Source organism: Cydia pomonella, chromosome 18 (assembly GCF_033807575.1).
Source record: "Cydia pomonella isolate Wapato2018A chromosome 18, ilCydPomo1, whole genome shotgun sequence".
NCBI classification, from domain to species: Eukaryota; Metazoa; Arthropoda; class Insecta; order Lepidoptera; family Tortricidae; genus Cydia; species Cydia pomonella.
Genome location: NC_084720.1, coordinates 3,776,691 through 3,790,377, shown reverse-complemented (window position 1 = coordinate 3,790,377; position 13,687 = coordinate 3,776,691). Strand labels below are relative to the sequence as shown.

At 38.8% G+C, this 13,687-nt stretch overlaps 3 protein-coding genes across 3 annotated transcripts in view; 2 read left to right on the top strand and 1 right to left on the bottom strand.

Moving 5' to 3' along the window:
* Window positions 1–171: 171 nt before the first annotated feature.
* On the top strand, window positions 172–1,537 carry LOC133527824 (lactosylceramide 4-alpha-galactosyltransferase-like). The gene has a single exon (XM_061865009.1). It carries the CDS (start codon window positions 552–554, stop codon window positions 1,251–1,253), a length of 702 nt encoding a protein of 233 aa, XP_061720993.1. The 5' UTR covers window positions 172–551; the 3' UTR covers window positions 1,254–1,537.
* An 83-nt stretch (window positions 1,538–1,620) lies between these two features.
* LOC133527820 (uncharacterized) lies at window positions 1,621–3,915 on the top strand. Its single transcript, XM_061865004.1, has 3 exons — window positions 1,621–1,773; window positions 1,994–2,115; window positions 3,196–3,915. Exons 2-3 carry the CDS (start codon window positions 2,034–2,036, stop codon window positions 3,456–3,458), a joined length of 345 nt encoding a protein of 114 aa, XP_061720988.1. The 5' UTR covers window positions 1,621–1,773; window positions 1,994–2,033; the 3' UTR covers window positions 3,459–3,915.
* Window positions 3,911–13,687, bottom strand: part of LOC133527810 (focadhesin) — a 29,807-nt gene continuing 20,030 nt past the window's right edge. Inside the window, exons 15-21 of the mRNA XM_061864986.1 lie at window positions 13,211–13,343; window positions 11,674–11,952; window positions 7,942–8,141; window positions 6,567–6,683; window positions 5,854–6,043; window positions 5,597–5,718; window positions 3,911–4,189 (exon numbers count right to left, since the gene is read on the bottom strand). Of these exons, the coding sequence (XP_061720970.1) occupies window positions 4,150–4,189; window positions 5,597–5,718; window positions 5,854–6,043; window positions 6,567–6,683; window positions 7,942–8,141; window positions 11,674–11,952; window positions 13,211–13,343 (1,081 nt within the window). The 3' untranslated portion in view covers window positions 3,911–4,149. The remainder of the gene's footprint in view (window positions 4,190–5,596; window positions 5,719–5,853; window positions 6,044–6,566; window positions 6,684–7,941; window positions 8,142–11,673; window positions 11,953–13,210; window positions 13,344–13,687) is intronic.

The window sequence follows — 13,687 nt, the reverse complement described above, 5'->3', positions numbered from 1 at the left end:
TCCCTATAAGAACAAAAAACTTCCTCATGAATGAATATTCTATAATAGGGAGTATTACTGCAATGTTCTGCCGCCAGAGAGCAGCACTATCACATCACATAAACCATGGAGTAACTTATGCATTCTATGCCTTAAACGGTTTTTTTGAGATGTTTTTACTATAACTGATGCTTCAAGGCGGTTTGTATCGCGGCCTACCGCGAAACGCGAAAATCGAAATTTCCTTATCTGGCTTCTTTATCGCTCGAATACGCAAGGCAGATAACGAAATTTCGTGTTTCGTGGTAAACCCTCAGAATGTGTTAGTGGCGCCCTCTACGCAGAGTTTTACGTAATATCCCCTATTAGGTAACTTAACCTAACCTCCATTGTGTAAAAACTGCTATGCTGATTCCAAAGACATCGTTTTACATGACAATAATGACTTCTGTCATGTCCAGCTAAATGTAAATGTTCTATAATTCTTAGGTTTCGTTCGATCAGTAAGTGTGAACCAAAATATAAGAATTGGCGATATTTCCCTGTATCTAGATATTCTACTAACCACCAAGATGCTACAAAGCAAGTATTTTATGAAGACCTTCCTAGTGCTGGCCTTATTTTCCATCAGCTACACCGTAACCAGCCTCTACGTATTGTACTCTCAAAACAAGACCGTTTTACCCGCCTTCTTCTACACCAAAGACTCCATACCAGAGTATATTGCATGCTCTCATCCAAAGACAGGCAACTATTTAAACCTGATCGACGCCAATCCAAAGCTGGCAAACTCCGCAATATTCTTTCACCAAACAGCTTGTGTTAACTATTTGCGATATCGCGATGCGTGCTCAATCGAATCCGCAGCTAAAGCTCACCCTGAAAAACAAGTTTATGTAATATTTGCTAGTTCACTTACAGAAAGTGATTGCAAGAGTGGTGTTATAGCAGAGCTCGCTACGTTACCAAACGTACATTACTACAGAATGGATTTAAAAACGTACGCTCTGAACACGCCGCTAGAAAATGTATCTCTTATTCGTCTGATTTGGCTTGGCAAATGGAACAATAAAAAAACTAGGGAGTTGATTAAGGTTTTAACATTGTATAAGTTCGGTGGGATAGTTATAGACCTGGATGTGATGGTGGTGGGGAATTTGGACAAGTTGGGAGATGCGTGGGCGACGACGGACGGCGATAGCTTCGGATCGGCTATTATTTCTGTGACTCGCGGTCTGTCGGGGATGTATTATTCGAGGTATTTTTTTAGGTGAGTTTGTTTTAAGTACATATATTTGTTTAATCGCCCGCGCAGAAGTCGGTAAAAACTTAATATATTACCTAGTATACATATCCTTTATTAATAACACTTAAAAGCTAGCCCCATGAACAGTCAGCAAACCTATTAGCTTGGCACCCCTGCATACACATGTGTATGCAAATAGTTTTGCTGACTGTACTATCGTAACTATATGATATCAAAGAGAATTGATTGTAATAGAGACACCTAAGAAAAAACCTGCCACTAAGTTTGACATCCAAAACAGATGGCGCTGTACTGCGGACCGTAAACGAGATGGCGCTCGACAGTTCCATACCGCAGTCTGCGGTATGGAACTGTCGAGCGCCATCTCGTTTACATGTCAAAGTCGAAGCAAGAAATTGTCTTAGATTTTCAATGTGTTCTTACTCAATAAATTTGGTATAATCTTTAATGAGTTAGTTTGCAATATTGGTCTGGGAATCTCTTCTCTCATCCGTGGAAGCCGAAGTGGCAGTCCAGCACAGATCGAGGTTTATATATTAAAGGAAAAATAAAAGAATCCACCAATCAATACTGAGCTACGGAAGCTTAACAGAATCTTCTCACATTCCCATTTTTAATTTTTTCCTTTTTTATATAAAACCAAATTAGTTCAGCTAAGAGGTTTATTAAATCACGAAGATAAACCATTTCATGAGTTTGGCAGAAACTTATTTACGGATATTTAGTTAACATTGATTTAAACTGTAGGACCCTAAAGCGACACATCGCGTTGGACCTCGGACGGAGTATGGAGTCACCGCTCAAGGCATCCCTGCAGTCCCTGTGCAACACCACTGACGTTACTGAGATGAGGCGAGAACAGTGCAAAGGTGATTATATGGAGTGTGGAATTAAAAGGAGGACAATCACTTATGACAGAACTATTGCAAAAGTGACCAGCTTTCAGATTTAAATAATAGTTCCTAATCTCTCCGGTGGCGCTAGGGAGGCACATGAACCATAGAGATTATACCTCTATGAATGAATAATATAGATAATATGGAGGGGGGAAGTCAATAAATAACCCGACCAAATTACGTAGGTTGTTTGTGGTACGTTGTCATGAATGTTAAAACGCGTTTTTAATTTTATCGCATTGCGCAGGGCCAGAAAAGTCCTTCACGGGCGCACGAGGATAGCACATCTATCACGACGACGCGTGACTCTTATTTTCATGTTATTAGAGGTTAGATTTGACAAATCTGCGCGTCATCGTGGATGACACTAACTATAGTAAAGCATTATTACTGCAATGTTCTGCGGCCAGAGTGCAGCACTATAGTTGGTCAAACCAATTTGTCAGTAAATAAGAACAATAAAAACTATACTCATCCTTTTCTTTTGGATGCTAGTACTAGTGTAAGACAAAGATAGTATGACTCCCTCTGTCTATGTTTGAAATGAGATAGCCCTTTGACAAACTATAGTACCTATCGTAAACCATAGAGTAACTTATACATACTGTGCCTGAAACTGTTTTTTGACAAGTTTTCACAGATAATAAAATATGATATTGATGCATCAAGGCGGTTTGTTTACAAAAAGCCTACCGGGAAACGCGAAAATCCAAATTTAGTTATCTGCGTCTTTATCGCTCGAATGGGCAAGAGTGATACAGAGGTTAGATAACGGAGTTACGATTTTCTTGTTCGCGGTAGACCCTTAGATTTTGATGGATTGTGGTAGTGGCGCCCCCTACGCAGAGTTTTGCGTAATATTCCCTATTAACTAATGGGGTTCGCCCGTTGAAGTAATTAACTGATTAAGGAATTAAGGGCAATTCCTTATTCAAATATGCACATGGACCCTTTTCTAAACTGATGGAAAGCCACAAATAGTTAATTGAAACCCCCACGGTTCTTACGACAACCAACAAAGAACTTCACGTGTAACAATAAGTAATCTTCCAGGTTTCCACGTCTACAGTTCCGAATTCTTCAGCACCAAAACCCACAGCCGGCCAGGCTTGAAGCCCAGCACCAACGCCACAGAATATCTTGGCTATTACCTCTGGGACGAGCCTTATGGAAACCACACAGCCACCATGCCTAAAGACTCGTCCTATGCTAAACTAGCGAAGGAGAATTGTCCTAGGATTTACAGTAAATTCATGGATACCGACGGGGAGAACATTCACTTGGAGAAGCTTTCGGAAAGTTCGACATTGCCATAGAGAAATAAATAAGCGTATAGTTCGTGCGGACCCCTTTGTTTGACATAATTATTAAAAGTCATAATGTAATGATTGTCAGATTATCATTATCTTAATACAAATATAGGGTAGGGTAGGGTAGGCACCCAGGTCTATTCCTCAATATATAGCCAATGCTAGGCAGCCAAGATGTCAATCGTTTGCGCCGTAGCGAACATAACGCTGATGTCTCTCTGTCGCACTATAGAAAAGTAATAGAGATTGTTTCGTCCGCTACGGTGCAAATGATTGGCATCTTGGCTAGGCCCTCTGTACAGTCAGCATCGAATGGTTAGTGACTGACAAAATGGCTGTAAATTTGATTTCAGTGTATTTTTTCTGAACGTGTTCATGTACCCGTGCCAACAAAGAGTTGAGTGGTTATTCTATTTAATTTTGTTTATTTTGGTTATGCAATAAATATCAAATATGTATCAAGGTTGAATAGTTTTATTTACAAGAGTACATATTGTTAACGCATTTTTTTAATTGGACTGTATTGAAGCTGCGTTTCCACCAGAGATGTGCAAGGATGCATAACGAGGGATGTGTTTTAAGAACCAATCAAACACATCCCTCGCTACACCCTCGCACATTTCTGGTCGAAACGCAGCCTTAACATTTTATATGAAAAAAAGCATTAACAGTATTTGAAACGAATACAATATTATGTTCAATCGTCACTGCTTACACGTCGACCGAAGTAACTCTCTCTGAAATAATAAAAGACGCAATGTTAATGTTTAATTGATTATTGTTTATTATCCAAAAACAAAGAAATAAACATACATAATAAAACTTACTAACAACTTAAACTAAAGATAAAAAATTTGGCCCAAATCGCCGTCAATGGGCAAGGTGCCTAGAAGGCTGGCCGTATTTCCCCGCTGTATGGCGAAATTTAATGTTTAATTTAATTTATTTATTGAAAACTTCTACAGCGTTTACAATTAATAATATACAAAAAACATGAATACTTATAAGCATAGCCAATAATAGAACTCCCTGGTATTTACACAAAATAAAATATCATCTGTGGGTAGACTTGTGACTTGTGCTGTACAAGAATTGTAAATATAAATTAATTTGTAGATCTTTAAGATACAAAGAAAAAGTGAATAAGAAAACTGAGACCTGGGAAATTTCCTAAAATGTGTAGATAAAGTCATAATTTTGCGAGTATCACTATAAGAACAAACTTTCAACTTTAGTATTTCGATTTAAGGTTCAAATTAGATTACACTAGAAAATGTGACTTGCCTTGAAATGAATCATAAAAGCTGGATTAATTGGAATATATTTGTTTTTTTTTTTGGAAATCCTTGTAGATTAGTGCGGCCTGGAAAAATGTTAAAGGCACACTAAACAGACAACATTCAAAGCATTATTAAAATATATAAGTAGTATTGCGATACAACGAGGAAATGCCGCCAGCATCCTTGGTACAATGCCTCAAGGGCCTATTCTAGATATAAGCTAGTTATAGTAATCATCTGTAAGGTAGAAGTACTAGTGCTCGACGCTGCACTAGTACTCGACATGGGCACTCTATGTCAAAGTGACAAGGATTAAGTTCGAATACAAAAAAAATATCGTTGTTCAAATTTAACCTGTATTTCCATGAAATAAAGTGCCCATGTCGGTGACTAGTGCAGCGTCGAGCACTAGTACTTCTACCTTATATATCCATTATGTATATTGTTATTGTAAATAAATATCTCAGAATTGTTATATAAGTAGTAGATATTATACGAGAATGTCATCCAAAATAAGCATGCACAGCGAGAAAAACTAACATCGAGCAAAAACTATTCTAAAGTTATAAAATAGTTATTTGTGCAACAAGAGAGGAAAGTTGGTTTTTTCTTGCGAGTGTTGATCTTGAGTCCCGAGTAAGCGAAAGATTCTATAATTGAATCACGAGCGAAGCGAGTGATTCTAAGTTAGAATCTGGAACGTGAAAACACGAGATGTAAAATAACTTTGCTCTCGTGTGACACATACAACTTTTCACCTCACCGAATAATTAAGGTTAAAAAAATTCAACATCAAGTAAAGTTAACCAGTTCGAGTCTCGGGTGTGACACATTTGTCCCAAAAATGGAACATAGGGTACTCACAGTCTGGTCCATATGCGGTGGAACTCTGGTGTGTGTCGTAGAGCTAGGAGCGCCCGCTGGCTCGCCTGCGCTAGGCCGGGGTCCGGGCTCGAGTCCCGGGTGTGGCACAGCCATTCTAGCATCTGAAACAATATGTCAATTTACTTTTTGTAATCAACTCAATTTTTTACACACACACAAACACACACAGTAAAGGTTCAAATTTCAATAGCAAGTTTTGGATTGTCGGTATAAATTGTGAACTTTCGGTACTGTACCTGTTTAACGTGGTCCGTCCAAGCGGGCCGCGCGCACAACGCGGCCACGGCGGCCGGCAGGAGCTCCGTCCCGCTCGCGCGGCTCCAGGCCTCGCCTGTCCCGCTCACACACGTCGCGTAGCCGCTGAAGGCTGCTACACTCAGGGCGAATACGTCGCAGAGATACAGTTTCGAGGATGGGTCTTCAGATCTTAAATTAAAAAAAATATGTAGATAGGCTGTATCAGGGACACAGCAATGGTTTACGTGGACACCCATTGCGAAGACTGAAGGCCGATCCCCGCGTAGGGCCAAAGGCCCGTAGCACACGCGAGGCCGAAGGCCGAGAGCTGCGGGAGGTTGGTGTTCAAACATAAAACAATAGTATAAGTGTTTCAATGCGAAGGCCGAAAGCCGAGATCCGCGTAGGACCAAATGCCCGGAGCGTCCGACAGGTGCACGGAAACTTCCCCAAGTATCTCAATTGCGAAAGCCGAAGGCCGTGATCCACTCAGGCCGAAGGCCCCAAGCATCCGTAAAAGACGCGTCTACACGCGAGGCCCAAGGCCTAGCAGCGGGAGGCTTGTGCTCAAACGTAGAAAAATAGTACAAGTGTCTAAATACGAAGGCCAAGCTCCGTGTAGGTCCGAAGACCCAAATCGTCCGGAAAAGGCGCACCGTTAAGTATCGATTTAAAGTGTTTGAGAGTATTTATACTTCTATAATAAACGTACTGTGTGAAGGCGACCTGCGTCCGCGCCATGAGCTGCAGCAGCCAGTCGCGCGCCGCGCCGCCGGGCCGCGCCGCTCGGAACGCGGGGGACATGCAGCGTAGCGAATACTCTTGTTCACTGCAAGTTAAGAGGCCGTTATCGATTTTAGTCGCAAAAATGTCAAATTGATAGATTTACTCGATGAAATTGTACACCTTTTGTTAACTATTACAAATAACAAGTACTGGTTTCCATTAGCGCGTCTTGTTATCTTTCATTTTAATAAATCAATTATTTGAAAACAGACTCACTTAATTAGTAATGTTTTTTTTTCTGATGGACGTTTAGGTACCGGCGTAAAGCACTGATTTTGTCGATCTTATTTGTAAATGTCGTAAAGTTTGGACTGCTAAAAATGGTAATTTTGTGTTACACATATCCTGTACTTCAACTTTAATAAACTACATTTTTGTTATTATAAATTTGAAGTAGTGTAAATGAAACTTAAGACGAAATCAATTTTCTCCAGAAATTACTTCAAAACAACTGACAATTCCTCTGAAAATCGACTTAATTACAACGTAATTTTGATACTTAAACAATCTACAACATTTACTGAAACTGTTCTTATACATCATTTTGTATAATTTACCACCATAATTTTTTGATGAATTTTTAAAAACTGTCTCTTCTCGTCACATATCACCTGGGACGCACGCTTGCGACCTCATTATTAAAAGGCAAGATGAGAGTCTTCTCATCAAGGTTTCTATTAGCACGTCTGTGCTAATAGAAACCAGTACTTGTTATGTATTTAGATATTGCGTAATAAAATTTCAACGACTAAATCTATCAATTTTACATTTTTGCTCTAAAATCGTTACCGGGCTCTTAAATAAAGTCATGGAGACATGGAATAGTATTAATAGTAATGATATGTAGTACGAATCTTATGAGATTCCCCTAATCTGTTAAACAAAAGCCTTTGTTTCTTTTATGAACAGGCGCCGTAGGCACGTGCCAAAGCAACCATGTCCTTAAAAAGCAACTATCATGATAGTATTAAGGTTCAAATTCATGTAACAGCTCATGCTGCGATAACGAGTTCGGGTAATGTAGGACGATCGGCCGCATATGTGTGACATGTCAGGTAACAGAATGAGCTGTTACATGAATTTGAACCATATAAATCGGACTATAAGATTGCTTTTTAAACGAGTTTGTACCCGTTCAGTCAGTAGCGGTAGTATTGGTAACCGCTCCATAAAAGAAACAAAGGCTTTCGTTCAATTAGAGCCCGAGCTAAAAAAATTATTATAAAAAATTCATACTTATTGATCAGAAACGTACGGAATGAAAAAAGCACACAATTCTGATTGTAAGTAAAAAAACTCACGTGATCTGCCCCGCCTGCGCGTCAATGATCTCGTTAAGCCAAACGAGCGAATTCGCGCCGTGCTCGGCGAGCCGCCCGCGAACGTTCGCCGCGCGGCGCAGCGCGCTCGCCGACACCTCCCACCAGCTGGAGGGGGAGGTCATGCGCTCGAGATATTTGCTGGACAGTGCACAACATGTGGAGGCGAATGATGGCCATGCCTATGAAATAAATTTAAAAATCGGGTAGGTTTCATCACGGAAACAGCCACAATGGTTTACGTGAAACGTGACGTAGACAGCTATAGCAAAGGCCTAAGGCCGACTTCGTTCGAATTGCTGGAATCTTTCTCATTTACTCTAATAAAGGCGTATTTAGAGTGACAAAGATAGATGCCCGCAATTTACGAACTTTGGTGCTCGCGGTAGGCCCACTGCACGCGAGGCCGAAGGCCGAGCTGCTGCAGGTTAGTGCTTAAACACAATACATAAATACAGTGAAACCTGGATAATTGAGACTTCAAGGGACCTGCAAATTTGTCTCACTAAGTGCCAGTTGCACCATCTGCACTTGACTGACTGATCAACGTCACCGGGCGTGCCGCGGCAGTTTATTATGAAACTTTCCATACAATAAAATTTAGCGAACGCTTTAACGGTGACAGACAGTTTGGTGCAACTGGCCCTTAAAGAGGTATTCCACTTACCCAGGCTCTCAGTTAGCCAGGTATAAATAAATTTCAGTCTCATTTACAGAGGGTTCCATTAATAGAGGTGAGAATAGAGGTTATTTCAGTTATAGAGGTGGTTAGTAAGTTATTTTGTAAACATTATGTTGGTATGAGTTGTGATATTTAACAACAAAAATAGGGTAAAAAAATCCTTGACCTTCAGAACATTGAGTGAACTTTTAAAGTTTATTTAAATTTATTTTGAATGATTCTACAAAGGATAGATTTAGTCACATTATAATAATAGAAAATAAATTTTTGGTTTTTCATGTCTCTTACCAAGATTTTAGCTTTCGTTTCTACAGTTTTAACCACTTGGAACTTGACGTCGTTTAAAAACACAATTAACCAAATGAGGAATTTGTGGGTAGAGTAAAAATTAATAGATAACGAGAATTAATCTGGAATAGTCCTAGTTATAGAGGTCATAGATTGACGTTATTTCAGATACAGAGGTCCGTTCCTATGACATTCTGAAAAAACCATTGAACTAAAGTATTCTTCTAAATATAGTCTCAGTAACAGAGGTAAATACACTCTTTGTCTCAATTATAGAGGTAAATGTGACTATAAAATTCAAAATACTAATCTCAGTTATAGAGGTTTGTTACGTCCCACTAACAGAGGTAATTCAGTGCTAAAGTGTCGGGACCGCACCATGAGTCCCAGCTATGGAGGTTTCTCACTTACCCAGGTACCACTTAACCAAGTTTCACTGTAAATACATATTTAAGGACAATCTTACCTAGATCGAATTAGCCCCAAACTAAGCAAAGTTTTAACTATGAGTATGGGTCCTAGGCGACGATAGACATAAGTATATAGATAAATACATACATACATAAATACATACTACTGCCTTCCCAAACAACAAAACACGAAGCAAATGCTTCAAACAAGTTACAATTAAAGTTATGCGTCTTTTCTGTAGAAATCATAATATAAATTGATTTTTAGCCTAACTTTCTTATTTGCTAAAGGTTTTCCTTTTTAGGGTTCCGTAGCCAAATGGCAAAAAACGGAACCCTTATAGATTTGTCATGTCCGTCTGTCTGTCCGATTCTGTCACAGCCACTTTTTTCCGAAACTATAAGAGCTGTACTGTTCAAACTTAGTAAGTGGATGTATTCTATGAACCGCATTAAGATTTTCACACAAAAATAGAAAAAAAACAATAAATTTTGGGGGTTCCCCATACTTAGAACTGAAACTCAAAAAATATTTTTTCATCAAACCCATACGTGTGGGGTATCTATGGATAGGTCTTCAAAAATGATATTGAGGTTTCTAATATCATTTTTTTCTAAAATGAATAGTTTGCGCGAGAGACACTTCCAAAGTGGTAAAATGTGTCCCCCCCCCCCCCCCCCCCCCCCGTAACTTCTAAAATAACAGAATGAAAAATCTAAAAAAAATATATGATATACATTGCCATGTAAACTTCCACCGAAAATTGGTTTGAACGAGATCTAGTAAGTAGTTTTTTTTTTAATACGTCATGAAATTTAAAAAGAAAAGTTTTTTTTCATCATACCCATACATGTGGGATATCTATGGATAGGTCTTCAAAAATGATATTAAGGTTTCTAATATAATTTTTTTCTAAACTGAATAGTTTGCGCGAGAGAACCTTCCAAAGTGAAAAAAAGTGTGTCCCCCCCCCCTCTAACTTCTAAAATAACAGAATGAAATATCTAAAAAAAATATATGATATACATTACGATGCAAACTTCCAACGAAAATTGGTTTGAACGAGATCTAGTGAGTAGTTTTTGCAATACGTCATAATTTTAAAAAAAAAATATTTTTTTTCCTCAAAACGTGTGGGGTATCTATGGATAGGTCTTCAAAAATGATATTTAGGTTCCTAATATAATTTTTTTCTAAAGTGAATAGTTTGCGCGAGAGACACTTCCAAAGTGAAAAAGTGAAAAAATGTGTGTCCAAAGTGGTAAAATGTTGAACGAGATCTAGTAAGTAGTTTTTTTTAATACGTCATAAAGGAACCCTTCATGGGCGAGTCCGACTCGCACTTGGCCGCTTTTTTTTTAATACGTCATGAAATTTAAAAAAAAAAGTTTTTTTTCCTCATACCCATACATGTGGGGTATCTATGGATAGGTCTTGAAAAATGATATTAAGGTTTCTAATATCATTTTTTTCTAAACTGAATAGTTTGCGCGAGAGAACCTTCCAAAGTGAAAAAAAGTGTCCCCCCCCCCCCCTCTAACTTCTAAAATAACAGAATGAAAAATCTAAAAATAATATATGATATACATTACGATGCAAACTTCCAACGAAAATTGGTTTGAACGAGATCTAGTGAGTAGTTTTTGCAATACGTCATAAAATTAATTTTTACGCCTACGTGTGGGGTATCTACGGATAGGTCTTCAAAAATGATATTGAGGTTTCTAATATCATTTTTTTCTAAACTGAATAGTTTGCGCGAGAGACACTTCCAAAGTGGTAAAATGTGTGTCCTAAGTGGTAAAATGTTGAACGAGATCTAGTAAGTAGATTTTTTTTAATACGTCATAAATGGTACGGAACCCTTCATGCGCGAGTCCGATTCGCACTTGGCCGCTTTTATTTTTAACTTAAATGCTGAAAGTCTTAAAAAATGTATCCGAATCATAAATGTTTGTAATGTCCAAGGAGAAGACGCCGTTTTTACCGAACGTTTTTGACCAAACTATTAATTATTATTTATTTAATCGTATGGCATTATATATACATTGAGGGCAATCAGAGTGTAGCCTTTAGGTTGCTAAGCCAGGCAACCAAGTCAGGTGTCACGGTGTTCAGGTCCTCAGCAGGCCCAGGATATGAGTGGAGTGGGCAGCGTTGGAAGATATGTTCGATGGTCTGCTCTTCCTCTCCGCATTCGCAAAGTGGGGAAGCCGTCCATCCCCATTTGTGATTGATCATCTATCTAATTTTACCCTAGAATTCCTCGACTATCTAATATTTCATACAAGTTAAATACCTGTCTCTAAAATCAGAACGTAACTTCCACTTACCACATTATCATCCTCGATAATACCATAATAATTCTCCACAAACTGCGACAACAGAGTTCTATTCGCATCATGTATTTTATCGCACTCCAAACAGGCTTTTATCCACTCCATTTGCTTAGCGAAAAGCGACTCTGTGCCGGTACGTTTAGAGTTGTTTTTGTGTAGAGTGTCCTGGTAGGCCTCGTGCAGGCAGCGCTCGAGCGGCGCGCGGAGGGTGTTGGGGGGCGTGTTGCGGCATAGGATCGGGAGGAGCTCGAATAGTTCCAACACTTCGGATTCCTGAAAACAACACATATTTCTAACTAAAACAGTAAATTCTGAAATTGCGTAATAGTATTTTATAATAGAAAGTTATTCAGCCGAGTACCGTGTTTAGGCAACGAAACTTGCTGAGTTGCCTAAGTAAGGTACGAGATGGAAAAGCTTGATTATATAAGTATTGTCAAAGAGAATTAGAAATAGAGGCGTTTTGTCAAAGAAAATTTTGTACCCACAGAAAATTTACTGCCATCTGCCGACACATGATCAAAACTTTTAGAACGCCATTTGACTTTGATCCTTATTCTTTCACTGACCTGTGTTAATTTTGTTAAATATCAAAAAGTGGCGCCATCTTAGGAATCGGCTAAATCGCTCGAAACGATGCCGCCATACCTTGGGCTTTTGATCTATTAGATGGCGCCACTTTATGGTATTTAACAAATTTAACTCATATCAGTGAAAGAATAAGGATCAAAGTCAAATGGCGTTCTAAAAGTTTTAATCATGTGTCAAAGTCGTAAGATGGCAGTAAATTTACTGTGGTTACAACATTTTCTTTGACAATCCACCTCTATTTCAAATTGTCTTTGCTATTGTATATGATTCTGTTTTCACAAGTCTTCTAAAATAATACTTTTTTTACTATAAAACCTAAATAATTCATGAAAATTGATAAGTATCTCAGTAGACAAAAATGTAGAACAAAAGACATAAACGCGCGTTGAATGAATATGCACATGAAATAGTACGCAATTATAGTTTGATATACGAAATCTTAATTCAACCATTACCGTCAACGAGTAGAAAAAACAGATGAAAATTGACTTGTAATATTGTATTTTTTTAGTAGTTAATATAAATAATAAATGAATGTTAGGTAATTATACATTTATATTAATCTTATACGAATCGACCTAGTCCTAAAATAATCTCCTTTAGGGCCTGTTTCACAATGTCCAAGTAAAGTATCTCGGACAGCTAATTAACAAATAAATTAACTGCCAAATAAAACTTCCTGCAAAACTTAGCACTTTATCTACCAATTAATCTTCAAAGATTTTTAAACGCCAACGATGACTTTATTCGTCAAATAAGTGGCAAGTAGCTTATTCAGGACTTTACTTGACGTGTGAAACAGGCCCTTAATACAAACATCAGAGGGCCTTACCGCGAACCACGTTCGACGTGTTACTTCCCTATCACGCTTACGTACGAATTTACAAGTGCGATAGAGAGGCAACACGTCGAACGTGGTTCGCGGTAGGCATCCAGGTACCTCTATCTGTCCCTCTTCAACCTGTTTAAGATACACTTGCACAACTCTTCTACCAGAAGCGCCCACGGCCCGCGCGGCCAGCCGCAGCGCGCCGGCCCTCCACGCGCGCCCGAGATCGAAAGTGCCGTGTAACCTAACAACCATTCAATTCAGTTCAATTCAATGAATTTATTTGTCGAAGAGCAGGTAGTGTTACATACAGATACTTAAGTGCTCCACTTATGGCCATATTATGAGGCATACAAATATTTAACGTGAGGGGCGGTGTAGCTCAATTCAAAATAAACGTTATTATCAAAATAATAAATGTTAACTATTTACATATTCATATACTTATCAACTAAGAAAGCGCTGGTGGCCTAGCGGTAAGAGCGTGCGACTTGCAATCCGGAGGTCGCGGGTTCAAACCCCGGCTCGTACCAATGAGTTTTTCGGAACTTATCTATGTACGAAATATCATTTTATATTTGCCAGTCG

Excerpts from the sequence above, each read along its gene's own strand:
- LOC133527824 (XM_061865009.1), top strand. The coding sequence starts at position 552 with ATGCTACAAAGCAAGTATTTTATGAAGACCTTCCTAGTGCTGGCCTTA.
- LOC133527820 (XM_061865004.1), top strand. The coding sequence starts at position 2,034 with ATGGAGTCACCGCTCAAGGCATCCCTGCAGTCCCTGTGCAACACCACT. Across the intron at positions 2,116-3,195 it reads GAGGCGAGAACAGTGCAAAG|GTTTCCACGTCTACAGTTCC; the intron begins GTGATTATATGG and ends GTAATCTTCCAG.